General features: G+C 36.2%; 1 protein-coding gene across 1 annotated transcript in view; it reads left to right on the top strand.

The window, feature by feature from the left end:
* The window catches only part of ITSN2 (intersectin 2), a 3,295,579-nt gene that overhangs the window by 1,729,815 nt on the left and 1,543,810 nt on the right, over positions 1 to 21,954 (top strand). Inside the window, exon 20 of the mRNA XM_044063555.1 lies at positions 17,529 to 17,734. Coding sequence (XP_043919490.1) covers positions 17,529 to 17,734 — 206 coding nt within the window. The remainder of the gene's footprint in view (positions 1 to 17,528; positions 17,735 to 21,954) is intronic.

Raw genomic sequence — 21,954 nt, 5'->3', positions numbered from 1 at the left:
CTTACTGTTGACAGAACAGTGGCACAAGAACAAGTATTAAAATCTGGGGACTGCAGTGTGGAAAATTATTCACTGTATACCAAGCAAAAGACAAACAAGTTTATCCCAGCAGTCAGGGAATTTTGAGGGACCAGTCCACCTCCCAATTGTTCTAAGCTGTCGTAATCTACTCCTATAGCTTCGGCTACTGCAGCAGTGATCAAAATGAAGATCTTGGTATAGTTGTGTAAGTAAACTTACCATAATAGTACATGTTTGAATAATCACTGCTGCAATAGCCGCTCTCTCCTTCTGTCCCCCATGTTTTTTTGTATGTTTTTTATGCCAGGGTGCGGGCATTTTCTTTTTTTTGTCATTCCTAGTAATGTCCTCTAAGGATCAGCCTCCCTGTCACAACTGGCATAAATGCTGTCTAGAGCTTTGCTCCCAAACCTTCTATGCAGCTTTGTTTGGTTGCCTGCAAGGTGCCCTAAACTTTTGAAGCTGCCTGCTGTAGTGATGATTGAAATATTTAGTATTATGATAAGTTTACACACACGGCTGTACTTATTTATTTATTTATTGCCATTTGTTTACCAGGAAAGTACACTGGGCCACAGTAAACCCATTTTCAGTGAAGGCCCGGGGAGAAAAGCTCTAAGACAAAAAAAAAAAAAAAACAAAATACAATAGTTGCAAAGAGACAATACAATAACAACGAGTACAGTGATTGAGAAACTGGAAGGAATCGACCACATAAATTTTATGAAAGTACAACTAAGCAACTGGTTTGTAATTCTACACTGGGGTTTGTTAATTAAAATGCATGTTCCAAATGTTTCAGTAAGAAAGAAGCCAAGACCCGTAGACTTAAAAGATATAGTCATATCAGCAGAAAGAGTTGCTTCTGACAAAATTGTTGCAGAAGAGAAAAGGTAATTGGAGACACCAGAGTATTTGTAGAAAATGATTGTTCTCTGTACATCAAGCACAAGAGGGAGAAGTTTATTCCTGCAATTAGTGGATGCTGAGAAGGTGTGAGATTCAATTGCTGCACCCATCTGTTTTCAGAGTATAGTATTCTGGAGGGTCAGAGACTTTTTTGGATGCAAAACAGGCTAAAGAGGAAATAAAGCCATTTACTCCACAAAGAGCAAGTCAGCAAGCTGAAGGGGGCTGTGCTTCTCATTCTCCTGACAATAAATAGCAAAATCCATAATGAGAACTTGCCAGTGAAACATTTTCTGTTGTTACAAAGGTAAATAATTGAGCAACAAAAAAAGTCCAGAAGCTAACTAGAAAAATCATGAGTACCTTAGCCTTGAGTCAGAGCCCAGTATTGGGTGATCAAAATGATGTAAACAAGACCAGCAGTAATGTGAATGGAAAAAACTGGAAGAATTGTAAAATGCAATTTTCATAGGATAAAGATGGATCTATTACATGTGCTTGAGACCTGCACCCTCGCTACTATTCGCTTGTTTTTTTTTAGCAAGTGCGCCAATTCCCAGTAATTAATGTCGCTTAAATACACATCGCTCTCAAAGCCCCATCTTTTTTAGCCCTACCAGAACCCTGATCCTAACTCTAAAAACTGCTACCCCATCCCTAAATCTAAAACCCCCCTCCCTCCCTAAACATAATGCATCAGTCACTCCATAAACCTAACCACCCCCTACTAAACCTAAACTCCCAATTGCTTTCTAAATTTAAAATACCTCCTCACTTCCCTAAACCCAAACTTCCAGCCATTCCCTAAATTTAAATTCCCCCTCCTGACTTACCTAGCCTATGAGCACTTCCTGACTACCTTTCCTAGTAAGTAAACAATTGTGTGACACAGGTGCTTGGCTGAACTCTTATTCGAATTCAAGCATGAGCAGCTGCTCACACAGGCTAACAGCTGCTCTAGTACCTGGCTGTGAGGTAATGGGACTTGAGCAGCTGTAGAACACACAATGCAGTTTGGACATGAGAACTGTGCTTTTGCAAGAAGTGGCTAAAAGAAATTAAGTGTATTACCTGTGTTACCTGTTTAGAAGTGTGAAGGCTGCCAGCCCAGCTAGTTGGAATTTTGTAAATAATTCTATGTCATTTGTGACTATTAAAATGATCCATAGGCTTGTCTTACAGATGTAAAAGAACTGTATGTTATGTGCTGAACTTCAAGAATGTAACCACAGTGTACCTTGCTGGAGAAGAGCAGAAATGTATATGGACTATATGCCTATGCAAATGTATGTGTTCATGGTAGATGTTGGAACATTAATAGTTAACTTGTAAAACTCTAAGAAAATAAGTTGAAGTTGTTTACGACTGTGCTATAAAGTTAGTTAATGCAAAGAGACAGGATGTCTAGGAGGTTTCCTATTGTCTGGAAACAGAAATAATTACAGGTTTCAAAGGTAAAAAAAATGTTTTATGACTTCCAGTTCCAGACTGTCTTCTGAGCGATATGTCTTTTTGACACAGGTGCTAAACTTTAAAGTTTCTGTTAGCCTGGGAACTGAAGGCAGAAGTGAAAAAGAATGATGTAATCTGAGATAACCCATTAGAAATGTTTTATAGTAATTTAAGAACCATCTCGGAGAGAAAGTCTGTGCATTTTGTATCTTGTCTTGGATCTGAACACATCCATCTTCAGCACTTCTCATCTGTATTTGCCTTGCTCTGTAAGTAAGACTTAGATCACAGTATCTCTCTTAGAGATAGGAATATAGTAAGATTAGTCTAGATGTTTTCTGTATTTATGTGAGACTGTCCTGCAGTGGTGTTTTAAAACATTTCCTCTGATTCTGAACTATGTCATTGTGTTGAATTATTGTGTATTGGCTTGTGCTTGTATTATTATTTATTATTAAATATATTTAAACTTTTTAATTGTGGCTGGCTTGTTTAGAGATATTTAAGCTCTTAGAGTGCTTGCATATGTATTTGGTGACACTGTATAGGCCACTCTTGAATGGCCTTAGTTTTGGTCACATTTACCAATTGGATAATAGTAACATTGCACAGTAGAATTGGTCACCCTTTGGGAAGGGCCTTATAGTAGCTGATAAGAGCTGGTTGGTGGCAGTGTTTACTACCGTAAAGTCTGGGCAGAAGGGGGCATAGCTAGAGAACCTGTGCCGGCCTTCCCCAGGAGTGTCTGTATGTTTGAATTCAAATCCAATCTCCAAGTGTGTGTGTGTGTGTGTGTGTGTGTGTGTGTGTGTGTGTGTGTGTGTGTGTGTCAGCTACTTGGGCAGGGATAAGAAGCACTTGTTGGACAGAGAGGGTGCTGGAGGTTTTGGCTTGACCACTTGGCTGAGATCTTAACCCTATAGCTGTGCCAGTGTGGGAGTCTTATTGGGATCTAGAGAGAGAGGGAAAAACCAGCCGCAGACTGACTGTGATCTCGCTGTGAAGTTGTACTTTGCTGTGTGTGTACTTCTCATCCTCCAGTGTGCATGTCCTTCACTGGTGGTAGTGGTGAGGATTGAGGCTCCTTGATTACTGGGCCAGTACAGGAGTGTCACAAGAAGAATAAAAAATAAACTGACTATGAATGTCGTGAAGTAAACTGCATGTTGCATTGTAAAGTAGTTCTGTATAGTATGCAGAGATATTTTAAATGTGAGAAAGGAGGAGGGTCTCATTATTGATGTTTATGCGCAATATTATAGTAAACTTTTTCTTGACTGCAGTGTATCTGGGGTATGTACTTTAACAAAGTAAAGGCTGGATATAAGCAATATAATGTGATGTTTGGCTGCTAAAGGGAGATGCAAACATGTACCGGCCATATAATATGTGCGTTAAAGTATAATAATTTCCCCCTTTTTTTTTATATAAGTGGGAGTATAGATTGAGACTCTTGATTTACACTGCAGCAAAGGTAAATTGTTTCTGTAAGTAAGCTTTCCCTACCCAGAAGACACTTCAACAGCTGCAGTTATATTTAGAGCAACTGGTAAATAAAATAGAGATTTACTAATAAAAGGATATAACTGGTATGATAATCACAAAAAGTTAACTTTATTCATAAGTGATATTGTATTGTACTTGATGAATCCAGAAAAGCACATTCCTGTCTTGTGGAAGATTTTGAGACAGTTCTCAGCTCTTTTTGGGATATAAAATAAATGAAGATAAAACCAACAGCTGCAGTTATATTTAGAGCAACTGGCAAATAAAATAGAGATTTACTAATAGAAGGATATAACTGGTATGATAATCACAAAAAGTTAACTTTATTCATAAGTGATATTGTATTGTACTTGATGAATCCAGAAAAGCACATTCCTGTCTTGTGGAAGATTTTGAGACAATTCTCAGCTTTTTTGGGATATAAAATAAATGAAGATAAAACAAGGTATACCTTGTAGCTAACCATGGATTGCTTCAACAATATCTAAATTTATAGGAACATAAGCTGAAGTGTTTAGGTGCATGGATTTAAAAGGATTTTATTAATGCAGCTAATCCTATGTGGATAGAGAACAAAGCAAGAAAAATACAAAAAAATGAGAAACTAGAAGCTTTTGATTATGGATAACAACATACAAGCAGTAAAAATATATTTAGTCCCTTTGGTTTTATATACAGGTCAGGAGTATTTTTATCAATTATGTGGAACATCATTATTAAAGATTTGAAGGAATGTATTTGGGAAAGGAAGAGACCAGAGTTAATTATGGTAAGCTGACTGTCCTCCTAGAACCCAGTGATTTATGATTGCCTAATTTGAACAGATACTTTAGCGATATACAGTTAAGGCTAATATACATAGCACAAACAGAATGTTATAAATCAAACTGGAAAGGGATTATGATGAAATGGTGAGTCTGTGGCGTTAGGGGAGATTAGGATTTTGGATGCAGCTCCTTAAGGAGAATAACAACCATTCTGAGTATTATATTTATAAAATTGCTGCATCTGTTTTAAGAACTAAACCAACAGGGGAACGGAGAAAGGAGATTTTGCCAAATAGAGGTCTAAAAAATGATTGAGGGGGGTGTAATTTATCTGAGAAAATTAGCAGGTGTACTAGTATATTGGGTGCATATAACATGTAATAAACGTGTAATGAGGCCTAACAGAAGTTTGGAGTGCAGGCTAAAGACAGTCTTCTCTACCAGGGAATGATAACAAAGTACAGAGAGAGAGTGCTTCATGAAAAAACAGTTGTAGTAGACATTTCAGTTGAGTCTATTACAGAAGCTTCTGCTGAAAAAGGAGAAATTATTAGGGCATACAATATTGAATTATAACTACAAGAATTAATCAGTTGTTGTTAGAAAAGAGTGGGAAAAGAAACAAATGATAGGGCATCTGTAAGGCTCCCAAGTATGCAACAAAGTCCAAAATGTGTAGGATTTTTGCTTAGGTGTTTTTATATCCCAAGCAGACTTCAGAAAATTTAGCAAGTGCTGGTGGTAGGAGAGAGAGTGAGTGTTAACTGGGAGCATTTTTAAGAATGTAATCTTAATTATATAGAATGTAATGTAATGTAATATGATCCTCCATCTCCCAGTGCTCCCCCACTAGACCTCTCCGAAGTTCAACACAAGACCTATTAAGTATCTACAAACCTAAGTCTAAGACAGGGTGCAACCTATATAGCTGCCATCCCTCTATTGCATTGAATAAACTCCCACTAGAAATTAGGAACCTGACTCATCCCAAACAATTTAAGTTAGCCACCAAAGACTACTTTAAAAATCACTAGACCTGCTACTGTACCCAACCTCCCTGATTCACTACCTACCTCTATACTACTACCTAACAAACTTGTAATACTTAGCTGGAATAACATTCATCTTATACTTTTTGTAACCTCTTAACCCTGACTAGCAAACTTTCTATTTAACTTCCTAAGCTTTTACTTTACTCTGTCTACTTAATCTTATATTAGATGGATGGATCTTTGCCCTCTTTAAGTATTACAGCTGCCACTGCTTTCTTCCAGGGTGTTGGTACTTCTCGTCCTCTTAAGATACTGTTAGACAAAACCTTCCAGGTCTTTATAATTTTTTTCTCTCCTAGCTTCCGGAAAACCATCTATTCATTGGGACTTTCCTGTACATTGGTTGTACATCACAATTTTTGTCTCATCTCCTCCTATCTTAACTGTTAGTAATTGAGCTTCATCTAGCTCTAACATTTTCATATTTAATTCTTCCATAAACATTTCTGTGTGTATCTTTTCTTGATTTCCATATTCCTGTACGTGATGCAGACTTTCATAGAATTTCCAAAATATTTGTAATACTTACTGGATCTGTTACCTTCCTTGTTATAGACTGCCTAAACTTGACGGCAGCCCTTTCTACTTCCTGATGCTTGCGTCTTTGTGCTAAAAGTTTTTGTGCTCTAGTGTTATCATCAAAAAACAGTTGCTTAAAAACAATCCTTCTAAACTTGTGCATGTTATCGAGGTAATCCCTTATTTTCTGCTTAGCACCCTGCTCTTGATCCTCTTGTACTGTGAGATTCCCCCTATTCTGTAATACTTTAATATTTGTCAGTCCCTCTAAATAATTCTTGTTACTTCTTAAACGTAGCTCCTTTTCCTTCATCTCCACCCTATTTTTAAATTCCACCTTAATTTTATCCCACTCCCTAGCTATATTTTCAGAAGTAATTTCTGTCCTCTTGAATAGCTCCTGAGTAATCTCCACTACCCATTCCTTAAATTCCTCTCTCTTCAACATATAGGTGGGAAAGCGCCTGAGTCTCATTTTTATTTCATTACCCTGTGTTTTTATTGTACTTGTTATTGGCGCATGATCTGAAGTAGTTATTGGGTGCATATTGAGACCTTCAATTAAATGCACATGCTTCTGTGAAATGTAAAGTCTGTCTAGCCTAGCCCAGTTTGTATATCTTGGGGAATAATATGTAAATTCACTCCGAACACCTATTACTGCATTCACATCTTACATGCCAAATGTTTTCATAAATTTCTTCAACAATCTACTCTGCTTTGTTATACCTTCCCTTCTGGGCCCCCCAGATATAGCTTCACTGCTGCAAGTCAAACTCCAGTCCCCCACCTGTAAGTAATATTCCTTGCTGAAAACTGATTATTTCTCTCAGAATTTTCTTAAGCTCCGTTGTAGCACTTTTAGATGGAGTATAAATATATGCCAGTGTACCCCTCCTCCCTTGCCAGTAGCCCTTAGCACTACAAATCTGCCATTATTATCTTTTTATCCTCTTCTATCACTGTTGGTGCTCCTCTTGCAATTAATATAAGTACTCCTCTTTTCCTTTGTCCCAGGCATTCCGCTGAATAACCATCCTGAAATCCTTTCTTTATCAAATTTACATATTCAGTTCTTTCCAAGTGTCTCTCCTGTAACGTAGCTATTTGCACTCTACATTTTTTAGTTTGAATCACTATTCTTTCTTTTTTATCTGTGAGACCATTGTATTAAAAAGCTATTATTCCCACCTTTTGTGTATAATACTTTTTTGTTAAATGTCTAGTTCCATGTTTTGTGTTACATGCATACACTGTTTGGCAGGTTGAACTTTTATGTAGTTGTTTCTTGTCATATCCATTTCAGCCTATTTCACATCTTACACAATTTTTTTGTTTTATTGAAAGCTCTTAAAACAAAACAAAAAAAAACAGCCTCCAGTACCGCCTAAAACATATTAATTTAATACTAAAACACAAAAATGTGTACAAATTAAAATATTGATGTTTTACCCTCCTAATAGGAACACACGTCTCAAACTGACAGCCTAGACTTGATTTAACCTAAAAGAATGGTTATCAATGCTAAGACTCATGGTGCAGCCAGTGCTTCTGCTAAGTGCTAACTGGTTTTGTCTTATCTTTATAGCTCTCCCAGTTGGAAAAACCCCTGAATGATTTCAGAGAACATCATCTTGTGTAGCCAGTTTCTCTCTTTTCCCCCAGCCAATCATTCCCCACCAAATGGTAACCAATTTCTCTTTATCAGATTGCCTCCATGGAGGCATGAGAACCAGACAGTCGATTTCTCTTTATCAGATTGTTTCCATGGAGACATGGGGGCCAAATACAGAATTGCTACTAAGCATACATTCATTTGCTAGAAAAAGCCTCATAATATTCAGTATTCTTTTTCATTTATTTGCTTTCTCTTAAAACTTGTTACTGAATCAATATAAGGTCCTTAGTCCAGGTTTCACAGATAGTCTCTTTGTGGTCTTTTTTAACAGAAGAACAAGAAGCAGACTCTCCCTCTGTTTCACAGCTCACTTTTTTTGTTGGACAAACATTTGTGTTTCCTCCTTAGCATGTACTTCATCAAAAAATGACTGTGTCCTTGCAGGGAAGAATACCTTGACAGGCTGGGTACAGCAGTTTGAATCTCACACCTGCATCTCAAAATTCCCTGAATAGTGAAATGAATTTACTCCTGTTCTGTTTGGTGCACAGTGAGTAATCATTCTCTGCAAACACTCTGCTGTTTCCCAGTTTTAGTATTTTGTCCTCCTGTCACAGTTTTGTCTGAATCAACTCCAGCTGGTAAGATTGCATCTTTACCATTGAAGGGTCTAGGTTGCTTTCTCATAGCCAGGTTTGGAGCATACACACAAATTTTCAACTAACAACTCTTACTGTGGAATACCAATCCAATTGCTTACTTGTGCTTTAATAAAATTAATGCAGCCTGTTCCTTCCAGCTTCTCTTGTATAGCTGAAAATCTCAGGTTTTCCCTACATACTCTGTCATCTAATTCTGTTATTTTTTGAAATATGTCTTTCTTAGCAGTCTCATATTCAGCCAGCCTTTTCTTAATTTCAACCTCTGATTTTTACAGCTTTACCACCTCATCTGACTACTTGTTTAAAGCTTCTTCCATTTTTTCCAGCCTTTAGTTGTTTGTGTTGATACTAGTTGTTAGTGTATTTAACAGTGAATAAATGGTTGAAAGTAATTCTGTTACAAATATGCAAAATAAATAAGATATAAAATAAAGCTTGCTTAAATGTAGAAATAGAGTTTAGCAATATGTGATTATCATCCATACTAAAGGACTGTGGCTCGAAAAATAAGGAATTTGCTTAATGGCCATGTTTTCCTACAAAATTAGCAAGAATGTTTGCATTTTACATTGTCAGCAAAAAAGCTGACCTCTTACAGACTTAGCAAAAATGTAAAAAACAGGATGTATGCATTTCACATTGTCAGTAAGAAAGCTAACATTCTTCCTTAAAAATGGACAAAAGGAAAATGATCTGTACGTGTTTCTATCATATGACAATGTTAAGCAAAGAAGTTTGAATGGATGTGCCTTTATCAAGTTAGCAGTTGCACGCATTTCCCACAAAGAGGTTTCCTTAAAAGACAATATCAGTATTGTTTCTCTACAGGATGAAAACATATTTTTCTGCAAACCCCAGCAAACAGATGTTTTCTTACAAAGACCAAAATAGAATACCAAGGAGAAAAACAGGATGTAAAAACACTATAAAGAGACTATAGCAGATAACATTGCTAGAGGTGTTTGTGTAGGAACACACTTGTTCCAAGATAATATTGTATCTCTCACATCATCCATGCTGTTTGAGAAGTAAAAGTGGAACAGTGTAACTAAAGCTGCAACAGTAGTCCATGTGGTTTGTTATAAAAAGTTATTTATTGGCTACTGCTCTTAAAGTGACAGAATTTGGAGCTGCACCAGTGTATATTCTGCAAGTTTCTGTAGGCAACAGGCTGTGAATGCAATTATAACTAGACTTAGATTTCAGCAGAATCCAGCCAGCAAGACCTTGGTGTTTCAGTTCCAGCACAGTAAGCAGCACCATAATAATTAATTTTTCAATGGCGAGCCTAGCCTGCATTCGAACACAGTGGTAGTGATGCCTGCAGACAGTCACTTCAGTGAAGTTGCAGTAACTAACATTTGTACATGTGTGTAAATCCTAAACAGAAATACTGCAGTTTATGCAGCTTGTAGCAGTAAAGTTTCTCAGACATCTGAATCCAGATTGAGCCTGCATTGCAGGAAAGTTGCAGTGCCATAAATCCTCCAAGAAAGGTGGACATCTACTTTTCACAGCATCTCGCTGCCTGCTGTTTCACCAGCTTATCAAGTGAGACTGAAAATTTTCCAGCCATCTGCAACAACAGCCTGATAACCTGTTCTGTTGCTAAGTGGTATGACCTTTTTCTGTGTCACATTTTTAGTATGGATGCTAGTAGACAGTATTCAAGCAGGTGTAAGCCAAGCTTTACTCTTAATGTAGCAGAACAACCAAATAAAATGTGGAGTAAACTGCAATGTTGGTATACACTGCACATTAGTAAATGTAAAACCTTATTAGGATAAGTTGATAGAAAGGCATTATGCAAATGTATTACAATATCTGACTGGTGTCTCAAACAAAATCATATGTGGTATGACAAATGTTGATGGTGTAAATCATGTGAAACTGCTTTCTGTGTACAATGTTATAACAAATATAGTGCATGCCATTATTCAAAGGTTAGACTGTGCAAACATTTTAATGGTAAAGAACCAGGAAAAGTTAATATGCTTACATTATATTCAGATGTTGAACAGTTATGTCCTGTCACCACATGTAAAAGGTTTATTTCAGAGTTACAACAGGAGTCAAATCAGTTACTGACAGAACCTCCAGTATATCTTGTTACAAAAGAATGTAATAAACTTCAAAAAGACCGATACAATGAGTTCAGGGAGTTTAGACAAGTTATACACACATTTTTTTCAAAATTGCATAAGAGTTTTAGATTCAGCAGAACAGGTTACTGAAACATATAAGGAATACCATGCAACATTACAGAAAACACTTGAACAGGAGTTACAGGATAAAGAAAATAAATTAGCTGAACTGACAGAGACTGACTTCCTGCATACAACAGCTGAGCTTAAGAAAACATTGCAAAAGAGCAGGAAACTACATCTAATCTGTACAAGAGAGATATATTTTATAATATGTTTGTGTTTTGAAAATGGTTAAGCATACATAGCAGGATCTGATGTATGGGGAAATCATTCACAAATGTTTTAAAACTTTCATTCAGTTAAAGCAAGACATTTATCTGTACAACAGTAAAGTATAGCATATGACTGCCATTTTCATAGCATAGTCAAAAGGTAAACAAAACAGTTCTAGTGCATAACAGTAAAACTCTGAAGTCACAAGATTGACATGCATGTATTTTCTTTTCATATAAAGTACATCTGTTAAAATGCACAAGGGAAACGGCAGACAGCAGCAAATAAAAATCATGTAAATGTAAACATCTGTTAGTTAAGCCGATATCTATTTTTTTACAATTTTTTATAATTGTATAGTAACACCACACCAAACAGTTAAAGTTCTGAATTTTCAAAAGAAATAAAATCACAGATGGTATTAGTCAATCAGTCTTTGTAAAATGAATGGCAGAGCAGTTAAATGAATAAAAAAATATTGAAATCCATGTTACAAGAATATGTAAGTTAATTGTAAAATAATGTCTATGTAGAATAAATGCATAGCTATGGAAATCACAAATACTTATATTTGTAAATGTTTTATAACTGCATTCTAATATCAAGCTGCAAATGTATTAACAGATTATTAAAGGAAAATGCTAAAAGGGTTAACTATGGTCTACAGAGTCTAAAATGTGAGCTCAGACCTTCCCAGACTGGATAAATAGTTACAGGAAATATTGAGCAGCTAAGGTAAAAAAACAAGACTGATTGCCAGACAAGTGGCTTGAGTTTTTCTAAAACATTGTTATTAAAACATAATTGTTAAATGTTCACATGCAACACTATTTGGTAATTGTAATAAAACATCACAATTGTGCATATGTCACTGATAATCTTTTTGCAGGTAAATGTTAAAAGTAAAAAACCTCAGTTATATCAAGTACAGCCAGCAGATGGGCTATAGTATACATACAGTTCAAATAAAGTATACAGGAGGGTACAAATAACTACTAGTAGTAGACAACAAAGGCAACAGAAAAACATATTCTGTCATTGAAAACAGCCAAATAATTATCAAATCAGACAAAGGTAGTAACATAATAAAGCAGATGTATAACCAAAGCGTTGGACTGGCATGCATTCTATTCTCACAGCATAAAGTAAATAAGCAATACTGCAGTACTACAGGGGGAGGGCTACTTCAGTTTTACACGGACTGTGTGAACAGTATTGCAAAAGGGTCTGAAATAGAGCTACAGGAAGAAAAATAATATCTCATTCCCTCTTGACAGTACTCTTTTGGGGGGGGAGGGGAAACCAGTATTAGTACATTAGAACTACTGGTAAACAGATTAAACCTGACAGGCCAAGATATTTTATTCTTTAGGATTAAATTGCATTTACAACCTGTTAAACTGTAAAGCTATACAAGAGATGGTTTAAAATTGCTTTATTAAAGCTATACAAGAGAGAGTAAAGATATGTAAAAAAATGAGCAATGCTGGTCACTATTTTTAATATGTTTTTGGCAAGACAATGTTGGTATGCAAAAAGCATGAATGTTTCTAATTGCTGGGTATGTAGTTGCCTCCGGTGGCTATTCCACTAGATACTTCTAAAGAGACATAACATTTTTCAAAGATTTTGCTTGATGTTAATGTTGCTAAATTTGTAATATTAGATTAAATGTACTTTGCAGTACTTTCCTACACAAACACCTCTAACAAGTTTATCTGCTATAGTCTCTTTTCAGTGTTTTTACATCCTGTTTTTCTCCTTGATATTCTATTTTGGTCTTTGTATGAAAACATCTGTTTGCAGAAAAATATGTTTTCATCCTGTAGAGAAACATTACTGATACTGTCTTTTAAGGATTAAGAGGGAATGAGATATTAACCATTTTCAAAACACAAACATATTATAAAATATATCTCTCTTGTACATATTAGATGTAGTTTCCTGCTCTTTTGCAATGTTTTCTTAAGCTCAGCTGTTGTATGCAGGAAGTCGGTCTCTGTCAGTTCAGCTAATTTATTTTCTTTATCCTGTCACTGCTGTTCAAGCGTTTCCTGTAATGTTGCATGGTATTCCTTATATGTTTCAGTAACCTGTTCTGCTGAATACAAAATAATTCAATGTAAATAAAATTAATAGCTAATAAATATGTGTGAAAAACTATGTTTAAAAAAAAATGGGTCCAGGGTACCTACTATATTGAAATGCATGATATATACTATATAGGACACATTGTAAAGTAACAAGTTCAAAAGTAATATGTCAAGTTGTAATTTTATCACGAATTATAATTTTATCACTGGTTTTTAGACAACCATTTTATCCATACCAGTATTGGTTACCCCAGTTAGAGGAAAATTATATTAAAATATTGTACTCGTACAGCTAATGGACTAATATGTAAACAGCATTCTTTAGTTCATTTCACTGTCAATAAAGTTTATGTGCAGTTCAAAAATATGACCACAATGTTATGGTTAAAATGACATTGAAACTGTATATTTTCAGCAGTGTATAAATGCTTGCAGTAGCACATAGTTCTTGTCTCTTATAGATATTAGTCTATCTCTAATCTTTTGGTATAAAATGATTAATAAATGTAAACAGTTAATTTGACAGCTGCAAAGAGTTAATGGAACAGTTCTAAGTCATAAATGAAATTCTGTGATTTTGAAAGAATAAATTAATCAAGTTAAAAAATAAAACTAAAGCAGACATAGCCCATAACTGGTGAAATATTTTCACAGAATGTTCTGCAAAAGAAAAAGTTGTTAGATACATTCAGTTTTGGTAGTAAAACTTAATGTCATTGTATTAACTATGTAAAATTGCATTTTGACTTGTATCAAAAGAAGACTAAAGGTTTTGTTCCTTAATATGTTTTCTGTAAAAAAAAAATAAAAAGAGGGAATTGTTAGAGTGTATTTAACGGTGAATAAAAGGTTGAAAGTAATTCTGTTACAAATATGCAAAGTAAATAATTTTTAAAATAAAGCTTGCTTAAATGTAGAAATAGAGTTTTAGCAATATGTGATTAGCATCCGTACTAAATGACTGTGGCTTGAAAAATGAGAAATTTGCTTAATGGCCATGTTTTCCTACAAAATTAGCAAGAATGTACGCATTTTATATTGTTAGCAAGAAAGCTGACCTCTTACAGACTTAGTAAATATGTAAAAAACAGGATGTATGCATTTCACATTGTCAGTAAGAAAGCTAACCTGCTTCCTTAAAAATGGACAACAGGAAAGCAATATGTATGTGTTTCTATCATATGACACTGTTAAGCAAAGATGTTTGAATGGACATGCCTTTGTCAAGTCAGCAGTTGTACATGTTTCCCACAAAAATGTTTCCTTAAAAGACAGTATCAGTATTGTTTCTCTACAGGATGAAAACATTTTTCTGCAAACAGATGTTTTTATACAAAGACCAAAATAGAATACCAAGGAGGAAAACAGGATGTAAAAACACTGTAAAGAGACTATAGCAGATAAACTTGTTAGAGGTATTTGTGTAGGAACACACTTGTTCCGAGGTAAGATTGTATGTCTCACATCATCCATGCTGTTTGAGAAGTAAAAAGTGGACCAGTGTAACTAAAGCTGCAACAGTCGTCCGTGTGGTTTGTTATAAAAAGTTATTTATTGGTTACTGCTTTTAAAGTGACAGAGTCTGGTGCTGCATCCGTGTATATTCTGCAAGTTTCTGTGGGCAACAGACTGTGAATGCAATTATAATTAGACTTTGATTTCAGCAGAATCCAGCCAGCAAGACCTTAGTGTTTTAAGAAGACTTCCGTTCCAGCACAGTAAGCAGCACCTTGATAATTAATTTTTCGCTAGTCAGTTAGTGAAATTTACCCATAATGGCAAAAGTCTACGAGACTTCTCTGTCAAGTTTCTGTTTTCACACTGGAAGAGCTAGTATTCAGCTGTTACTCAATGTGTAGCCATCTTGGAACTTGAGTGTTCTTCCTTTATTGTAGTTGCCACCTCTATTGTGGCTTGGATGCAGTGACATTGCAGATCCTTGGGATCTGGTGCAGCCCTCCAATTCTTCATTCTTCTCCATATTTTTATGTAGCACTATGCTGCTGTATCTACCATGATTTGAGATATCATTTTGGTGAACTTGTCAAATTTTTGCTCTGCCTTACCTGGCCTAGACTTCACAGGTATGTATCCTAAGTTTCCCATTTTATATTTATTTATTGCTTTTGCTGACTGGGTAAGTCCTACTGGGTAGAAACCCCCATTTTCAGCATATGCCTGGGAGAAAAGCTTCATAAGATACAGAGAGTAACATAAATAGATACATATTATAATGAATCATTTGAGTACACAGTAATAAAAAAAAGCAAAGATTGAGCATGCAGTAGTGAGAAAAACATTTTCAAGATACATTTGAATATTCAGGATATAAATAGTCAGGATACATTGAGCATACAGTAGTGAGAAAATAAAAACATTTTCAAGATGCATATGAATATTCAGCATATTTGTGATACAGGCAATAAAATAATATGAGATTCATTCAGAGTTGGATCAGAATGTCTGTTTGGACTAATGCAGTGTATACCCGTAGCATCTTAATATAATATGACAGTGGTAAAGTGAAATTTCATAAGAATGCAAAGTTGAGGAGAGTATGGTACAGTTTTATGAGGCCACCTAGGCATAATAGTACAGAATAAAATAGAAGATTTTGGTGTAGGTAGTCATTTTAGAGTAGAATGTGATAGAGTAAATAAGGATAGTTTAGGGGGATTAGCCATCAGGTGCATGAGTAATGCCATGAGAAGGTGGTCTTTCAGTAGTAGCGTGAAACATTTCAAGCTGTTATTTTGTCTGGATGAGAGAGTATGGAATTCCAAACTTTAGAGACATGCAAGGAATACAGCGAGTCATCTGCAATGTCATCCAGTGTAAATGGGTACAGTAAGAATTTGTTAGTAGAGTGAGTCCTGTATGGTCTTTTTGACTTTATGCAAGAAACACTGTAACTTGAGTCTTAGTGGCAAGCAAGCTGCAATTACATTTCTAACAGTGGCATTTGTGGCGCTCCTTCTGATGCTGCAATTTCATCTTCAGAGTGTGACACTCAGTCTTATAGATGCTATGTCACTGGCCAATATACATCTTGGTAAATAACTCTCACTTGTTGCATTTTAGCCATCCACATCCAAGAGCTCTGTTTTTAAGCTGCCATCCATTTAGGCATTGGTTGTATCCCCAGGATAATTTAATTTCTGTTTTTTTTTTTTTTTTTTTTTTTTTTTTTTTTTTTTATTACTACGTTACAGGTTTGCACTGTCATACGTATATCAATTTATGCAGAATACAGAAAGATGCACAGCATTTCACTGATAGAAATGGGAAGGTACCTAGTAGAGTATGCAAGATATTAACAGCTGCAAATGGAAAGGCACAATGTGGTAGTTGTGTCGGGTGACTTAATAGTGATAATTACATTGGAAGAGGGTATTAAAGAGAAGGGCCAAGCGGATAGTAGGAGGAATAACAAGAGCCACCATAAAAAAGTTATTCTGTATGGTTAATTTGACCCTTTGTGTAGTTTTGCTGAGTGCACCTGTACTGATGCATTGCCTGCAGGCTGTTTAGGGGACAGACAGAATGGTTCAGATTTTACATTGGATGATTCATGAAGAAAGACTTCTCAACTTCATATGAATGTCACTGGTTAAAGGAGGCAGAAGTGTGGTACAAACTTTCAGATACCTGAAGGGAATTAAAGTCTAGGAGGAGGAAGCACCTTAAGGAAAAAAAGTAGGAATTATCTAGAAGTAGACGCATGTCTCAGATGAAATTCAGAAATGTGTATTTTTTTTTTGTCTGGGTGTTGTGAATACATGTTGCAGACATTTTTTTTCCTTTTTAGGTATATCCTCAGATAGCTACTGAAGCCCAGCATTTTTAACCATGTTACTACCACAAACTTTCTTTTTAACCTGTCCCCAGATATATACTTCTGCATGCATGTGTGCTCATATGCTTACAGACTCGCAACTGGTCATAAACATTTGCACACACCCCTCCATTACAAGTAGGTTGGGGCAGTGGTTACCCATATTCCTCATCTTTATGTAATAATTCCAGTGTCTTAACAATATTGGTTCAGCTGTTTAGCATTAAGTAGTAAAGAGAAGTAAATTTAAAATCTTCCTTTTTTTGCCTGTATACTAGATATCCCCAGGTTCAGTGTACAGAAAGTTTGGGCTGACAAATTTGGCAGACTGGCCTTCAGATAGGTTGGTTTCAGGAGATTAAACTGGTTCCAGTGTTGAGTCATGAAGAGGAACATTGTAATGTAGAAACAGGGTAGTTTTAGTTGGGAGCAGTATGAAGGTATATTATTGACTTGAAACTTGCAGTTTATTAAGTAGATAAGTGAATTGTAGGAGGATTAGGCTTGGTGAAAGCTGGTATCTGCTGTCATGTTTTGCATTTCTAGTTTGCATTATACTACTGTTTTTTGTATGCATCGAATGTTGGTACTTTTAAGTGTTCATGGGATAGCTGCAGAGTGTAAAAACTATTGATTCACTTCTTGAACCCTTCCTTTTTGTTTTTTGTCTACAGGGTCAAGTAGTAGAAAATTTGAAAGCACAAGCACTTTGTTCCTGGACTGCAAAAAAAGACAACCATTTGAACTTTTCCAAAGAAGACGTAATCAATGTTCTAGAGCAGCAGGAGAACTGGTGGTTTGGAGAAGTTCATGGAGAAAAGGGCTGGTTTCCCAAATCCTATGTTAAAATATTGCCTGGAAATGACAGCAAACCTGTTGAGTAAGTACTCTTGTCATTGCATTGTGTTTTTTGATTAGTTCATAATCAGTAATTCATTAGAGAAGAGGCTTTTTTGAAATTCTTTTAAATTTGCTTTTCAGACCTTTCCTCCAGTTTTATTATCCCTAGTATCTCTAACTTAGACCCATTTCATAGGAAACAGGAAATACAAGACCATTAGATCAGAGGCCATGTGTGCCTTGCCAATAACCACCCTCCAATTTCACTAAGCTTTTCAAGGAGGATAAGGCCACGGGCAAGGCCTGTAAGTCCTGGAATGTATTTTAGGCTATCCATCCAATTGTCTAACGCATGTTTGAAGGTAGACAGGGCATTTCAGTGCTTCACATGTAAAAGGATTTTCTTCCAGAACAAGGGAAGGTTTTAGGTGATAAACGATCTCTTCATTTAGTTTTATTTATTCTCTGATATAAATTCAAATCTCTTATTGTAGTGTTGATTGTACAGTTTGACATATCAAGAAAAAGGAGATCTTGCATAATGAGATCCCTGAGGGCATGCAAAATAAGGCATAAATATCCCCTCGAAGTTCTTAATACTAGTGAGTATAAGGAGAGTGACTCCAGCCTTTCCTGATAGCTAAGATCTTAAAAGACAGAGATTTTATATGGGAATCTTTGTGGTTTTGTGACTTTTTTGATGTGTTTAATGAGACATGTACTACCAAAAGGTGCATTATATTCTGTAATGAGTTTAACCAGGGCAGAGTGCATGGGAACAATAACTGCCTTGATTTTGGAAGAGATACCCTTGATGATTAATTGTGATGTCCTTCCATAGGTCAGCATTGTGGTATTCCAATACTTTTGGGATTTGATGTATAGAAAGCCTTTGGAAGTTAATGGATATAGACCACCTGGGACCATTACTCCCTAAAGCTTGGTGGGCTTAAACAGATTTTCATCTTCTTTAAATACAGTTCTCTTCATTAGCCCAGATTTAGAAGTCATATTTGCATACTGTTGGAGATAAGCAGTGCTTTTTGGTCAGCTCTGAGATTTGTGATGATCAGAGAACATAAATTGTACCGTTATTTAGGAAAGTGCTGATTTTGCTAAGGCCACAAACATCAGTGCTATTGAATTATTGTAACCATTCCGTAGTATGAGATGTGATGGTGACATCACTAAATTGTGAGAGTTTTGGCTGTACATTCATGAGGATTCTGCAAGTTTTAAAAGCTTTACCCACTAGCATCACAGTTGTATGTCTGTACATATGTTCATAGCTCAAATGCTAGATATTCTGTCACACCACCACCACCAGTTTCTATTCAGAGTTCTTTATCTTGGAAGAAAGTAAAAGGGAATCATTAATAAAATAAGTTGTCTGCTTTTTTTGAAAGTGGAGACAATACTTTGAAACATTACCTTATGCTTGCCAAAACATTGCCACATGCCTGTAATCAGAACCAGAACTTACTTAAACCAGGTTCTTAAAATGTTTAAGGCATAAATCAATCACTATCTGTTGTCTATTTAGTTTTTAATGTTATGTCTATTTTGGGAACATCATATGTTACTTGCCTTGCAAGTGACTTGAGGTTTAGAGGGCTTGGAACATTCCCAGAATTTCTGGCATTTACTGGAGGCACACTGACAGTGTGCTAGGTTGAGGTCTTGGTTCAGGAGGAGTCCATTTAATTACAGTGAGAGAGCCCTCCACTTCTGTGGCTCCCCATCCCCTTACAGTGTATCTTGGGTCTCATTGTGGTAGTTGCGATACTGCTCACTTTGTCCCCTTTTTTGTTCTTGAGCCCTACTTAGTGTGGCCTCCCTAGTTTGTCTCTGTGAATGGCCTGTGGAAATTATGGGTATTGGGAAAGGAGGTGGTTCAGCCTTTTTAGTCTCTTTCCATGTGAGCTCTTTTTTGAAGGAATTGGGCAAAGCAGGATGTGATGTTAGAATGCCTGCATGAACAGGAGTGGACTTTGATCACATCTGTGGAGCAGGTCTTCACTGTGGCTCTCTGGAGACTATCTCTGTTGCTTGCTGAGGGGAAAATGAGCTTTCTTTCCAAACTCTCCTCACACTACTAAAGGGATGGTGCTTACATGGTTCTTTTGGTTAGGTCCCATTCCTTGAGAAGGCCTGGTACCATATCTTTTCTTCCTTGGAGCTGAAGCAGTATAAGTGGGTTTTAGCATTTAGCTAAGCCTCTTATGCCCTTGTGTTTGATGCCAAGAAAGTCAGAAGTCTGTGGTTTTGCTTCCATATCTTGTGCTTGAATTCATTTTGCATTATTAATTCTGCAATGCCACATTGGGGGGGGGGGGGGGTGATGCAATCCTAAGGTGCCATCTTTCAGATGAACTGTTAAACCAAACAGTCATGAATAGGTGGTAGTTTATGTAGACACTGAAGATCCTGTAGTGCTTATCAAAAAGTGTAGAGTGCTTTTTACGATTCCAAAATACAAATCAAGTAAAGATTCATCTCACTACTTCAGACTGTTACAGCCAAAGAAACCTTTACAACATAGGTGGGAGTAGCTGACAAAAAAGTAATATAAAGTCACACAGCAGAACACACCCATCCAATAATCTTTCAGGCCTTTCCACCTCCCTTTTGTTAAGCCACTTCATCTTGTATAATAGGACGACATGTCAGCCTTTCCCAACTTGCCACAGACAGACTTGGTTGGTCTGTAAACCTAGTTCATCTCTTTTTCTAGAATATATTCATAAGTTTGAATGCCATTCACAGAGACAATATTCAGTGTTCTAAACAGAAAAGATACAAGAGAATGTAAGTGGCCTAAACAGAATAATTTTAAAATGAATTGTCACACTTGGTGACTTGTCTTTTAACACCATCACATGTGGCACAAAGTGTAGATTAGCATTTCTGCCCTACTAGCGAACATTTTAGAGTATGAATTTGAATTCAAAATGTTATTTTCTGTTAGTGTATTGTCACACTTTACGAGTGCATCAAGGTGGATAAATTAACTGCCCAATGCACTTTTTCCTAGTCACTTCATAGTTATTTGAATTGTGTTTTTAATAAAATGCTTTAACTTTTTATTCATTTCATAGCCCAAATAAATTTAGGATTTCCCATGTTGACTTCAGCTAAGGGCTGTTCCATAGACTTTAGAGAGCACATTTCTGTGCCTTTGCAAAATGTGTCCATTAAAGCCTATGGGCACATTTCATGTTTTCACTGAGTTGATGTCATTGAGGTTAAAAATCATCTTTAACTTTCAGTGGCATCAGCGCAGTGAAAACAAATTTAACAGCAGCTAATTAAAGTTCATACTCTCACTAAAATGTTCGCTAGTAGGGCAGAAATGCTAATCTGCACTTTGTGTCACATGTGATGGTGTTAAAAGACAAGTCACCAAGTGTGACAATTCACTTTAAAATTATTCTGTTTAGACCGCTTACATTCTCTTGTATCTTTTCTGTTTAGAACACTTAATATTCTCATATATCTAATTTGTAGTGTTCCTTTATCCTACTTCAGATTATAAAACATATTGAGTAGTTTTCCTTCACATTAGACTTCCTAGAAGTAGCTGCCTAATATTTCATCTTCAATTTCGTAGATAGTTTATTATGTAATAGTCACCACATAAAATGCTATATACCGTTAATTGTAAGATGTCTGCAGCTTTGTTGGTTTTATGAATTCTGATATCCCCATTGTGTGTTCCTAGAACTAAATAACTTTCCACTGTCATGTTGCACTAGTTCATAAGTTTATAGATACTTACTCGGGTATTGATCCATGAGGATCTTCAGAGGCCTTGCCATGCATTCTCAAGAGATTTATTTGCTCTAGTATTATAACTACAATTAACACAGAGCCCTTGTATTTTAAGTACAAATAACCAGATCTGGGCAGACATTTACATGTTACCCTTATGCAAAAGGGGCAAGGGTGCTAATCTGGATGCGAAAGTTGTTTCCCTTCCATTCGTCCAGATTATGCTTGAGTAGGGTAGTATGTGAACTTTGCTTTACGTGGAGAGAAAGACTGTTCCAGCGAAGTGATATCCTCTGAAAGATATTTGCCCTGCACGCATATTCTGTTCAAGTTGCAGAAGAAGTTAATATTTATTGAGCAGATGTTTCTGCCACTGTTGGACTTGCGAATGTGTAGTAGGTCTGAAAGGATGAGGTCAGTTGAAACTCTGTGAGCGAGGCAGAGATCTGCCCCTCAGTAGTCTATATACTGAAAGGAGGAACAAAGCTT

Source organism: Protopterus annectens, chromosome 2.part1, assembly GCF_019279795.1.
Source record: "Protopterus annectens isolate FY-2018-M chromosome 2.part1, PAN1.0, whole genome shotgun sequence".
NCBI classification, from domain to species: domain Eukaryota; kingdom Metazoa; phylum Chordata; order Ceratodontiformes; family Protopteridae; genus Protopterus; species Protopterus annectens.
The sequence above is the reverse complement of the archived record's forward strand: the minus strand, read 5'-3'. Positions and strand labels throughout refer to the sequence as shown.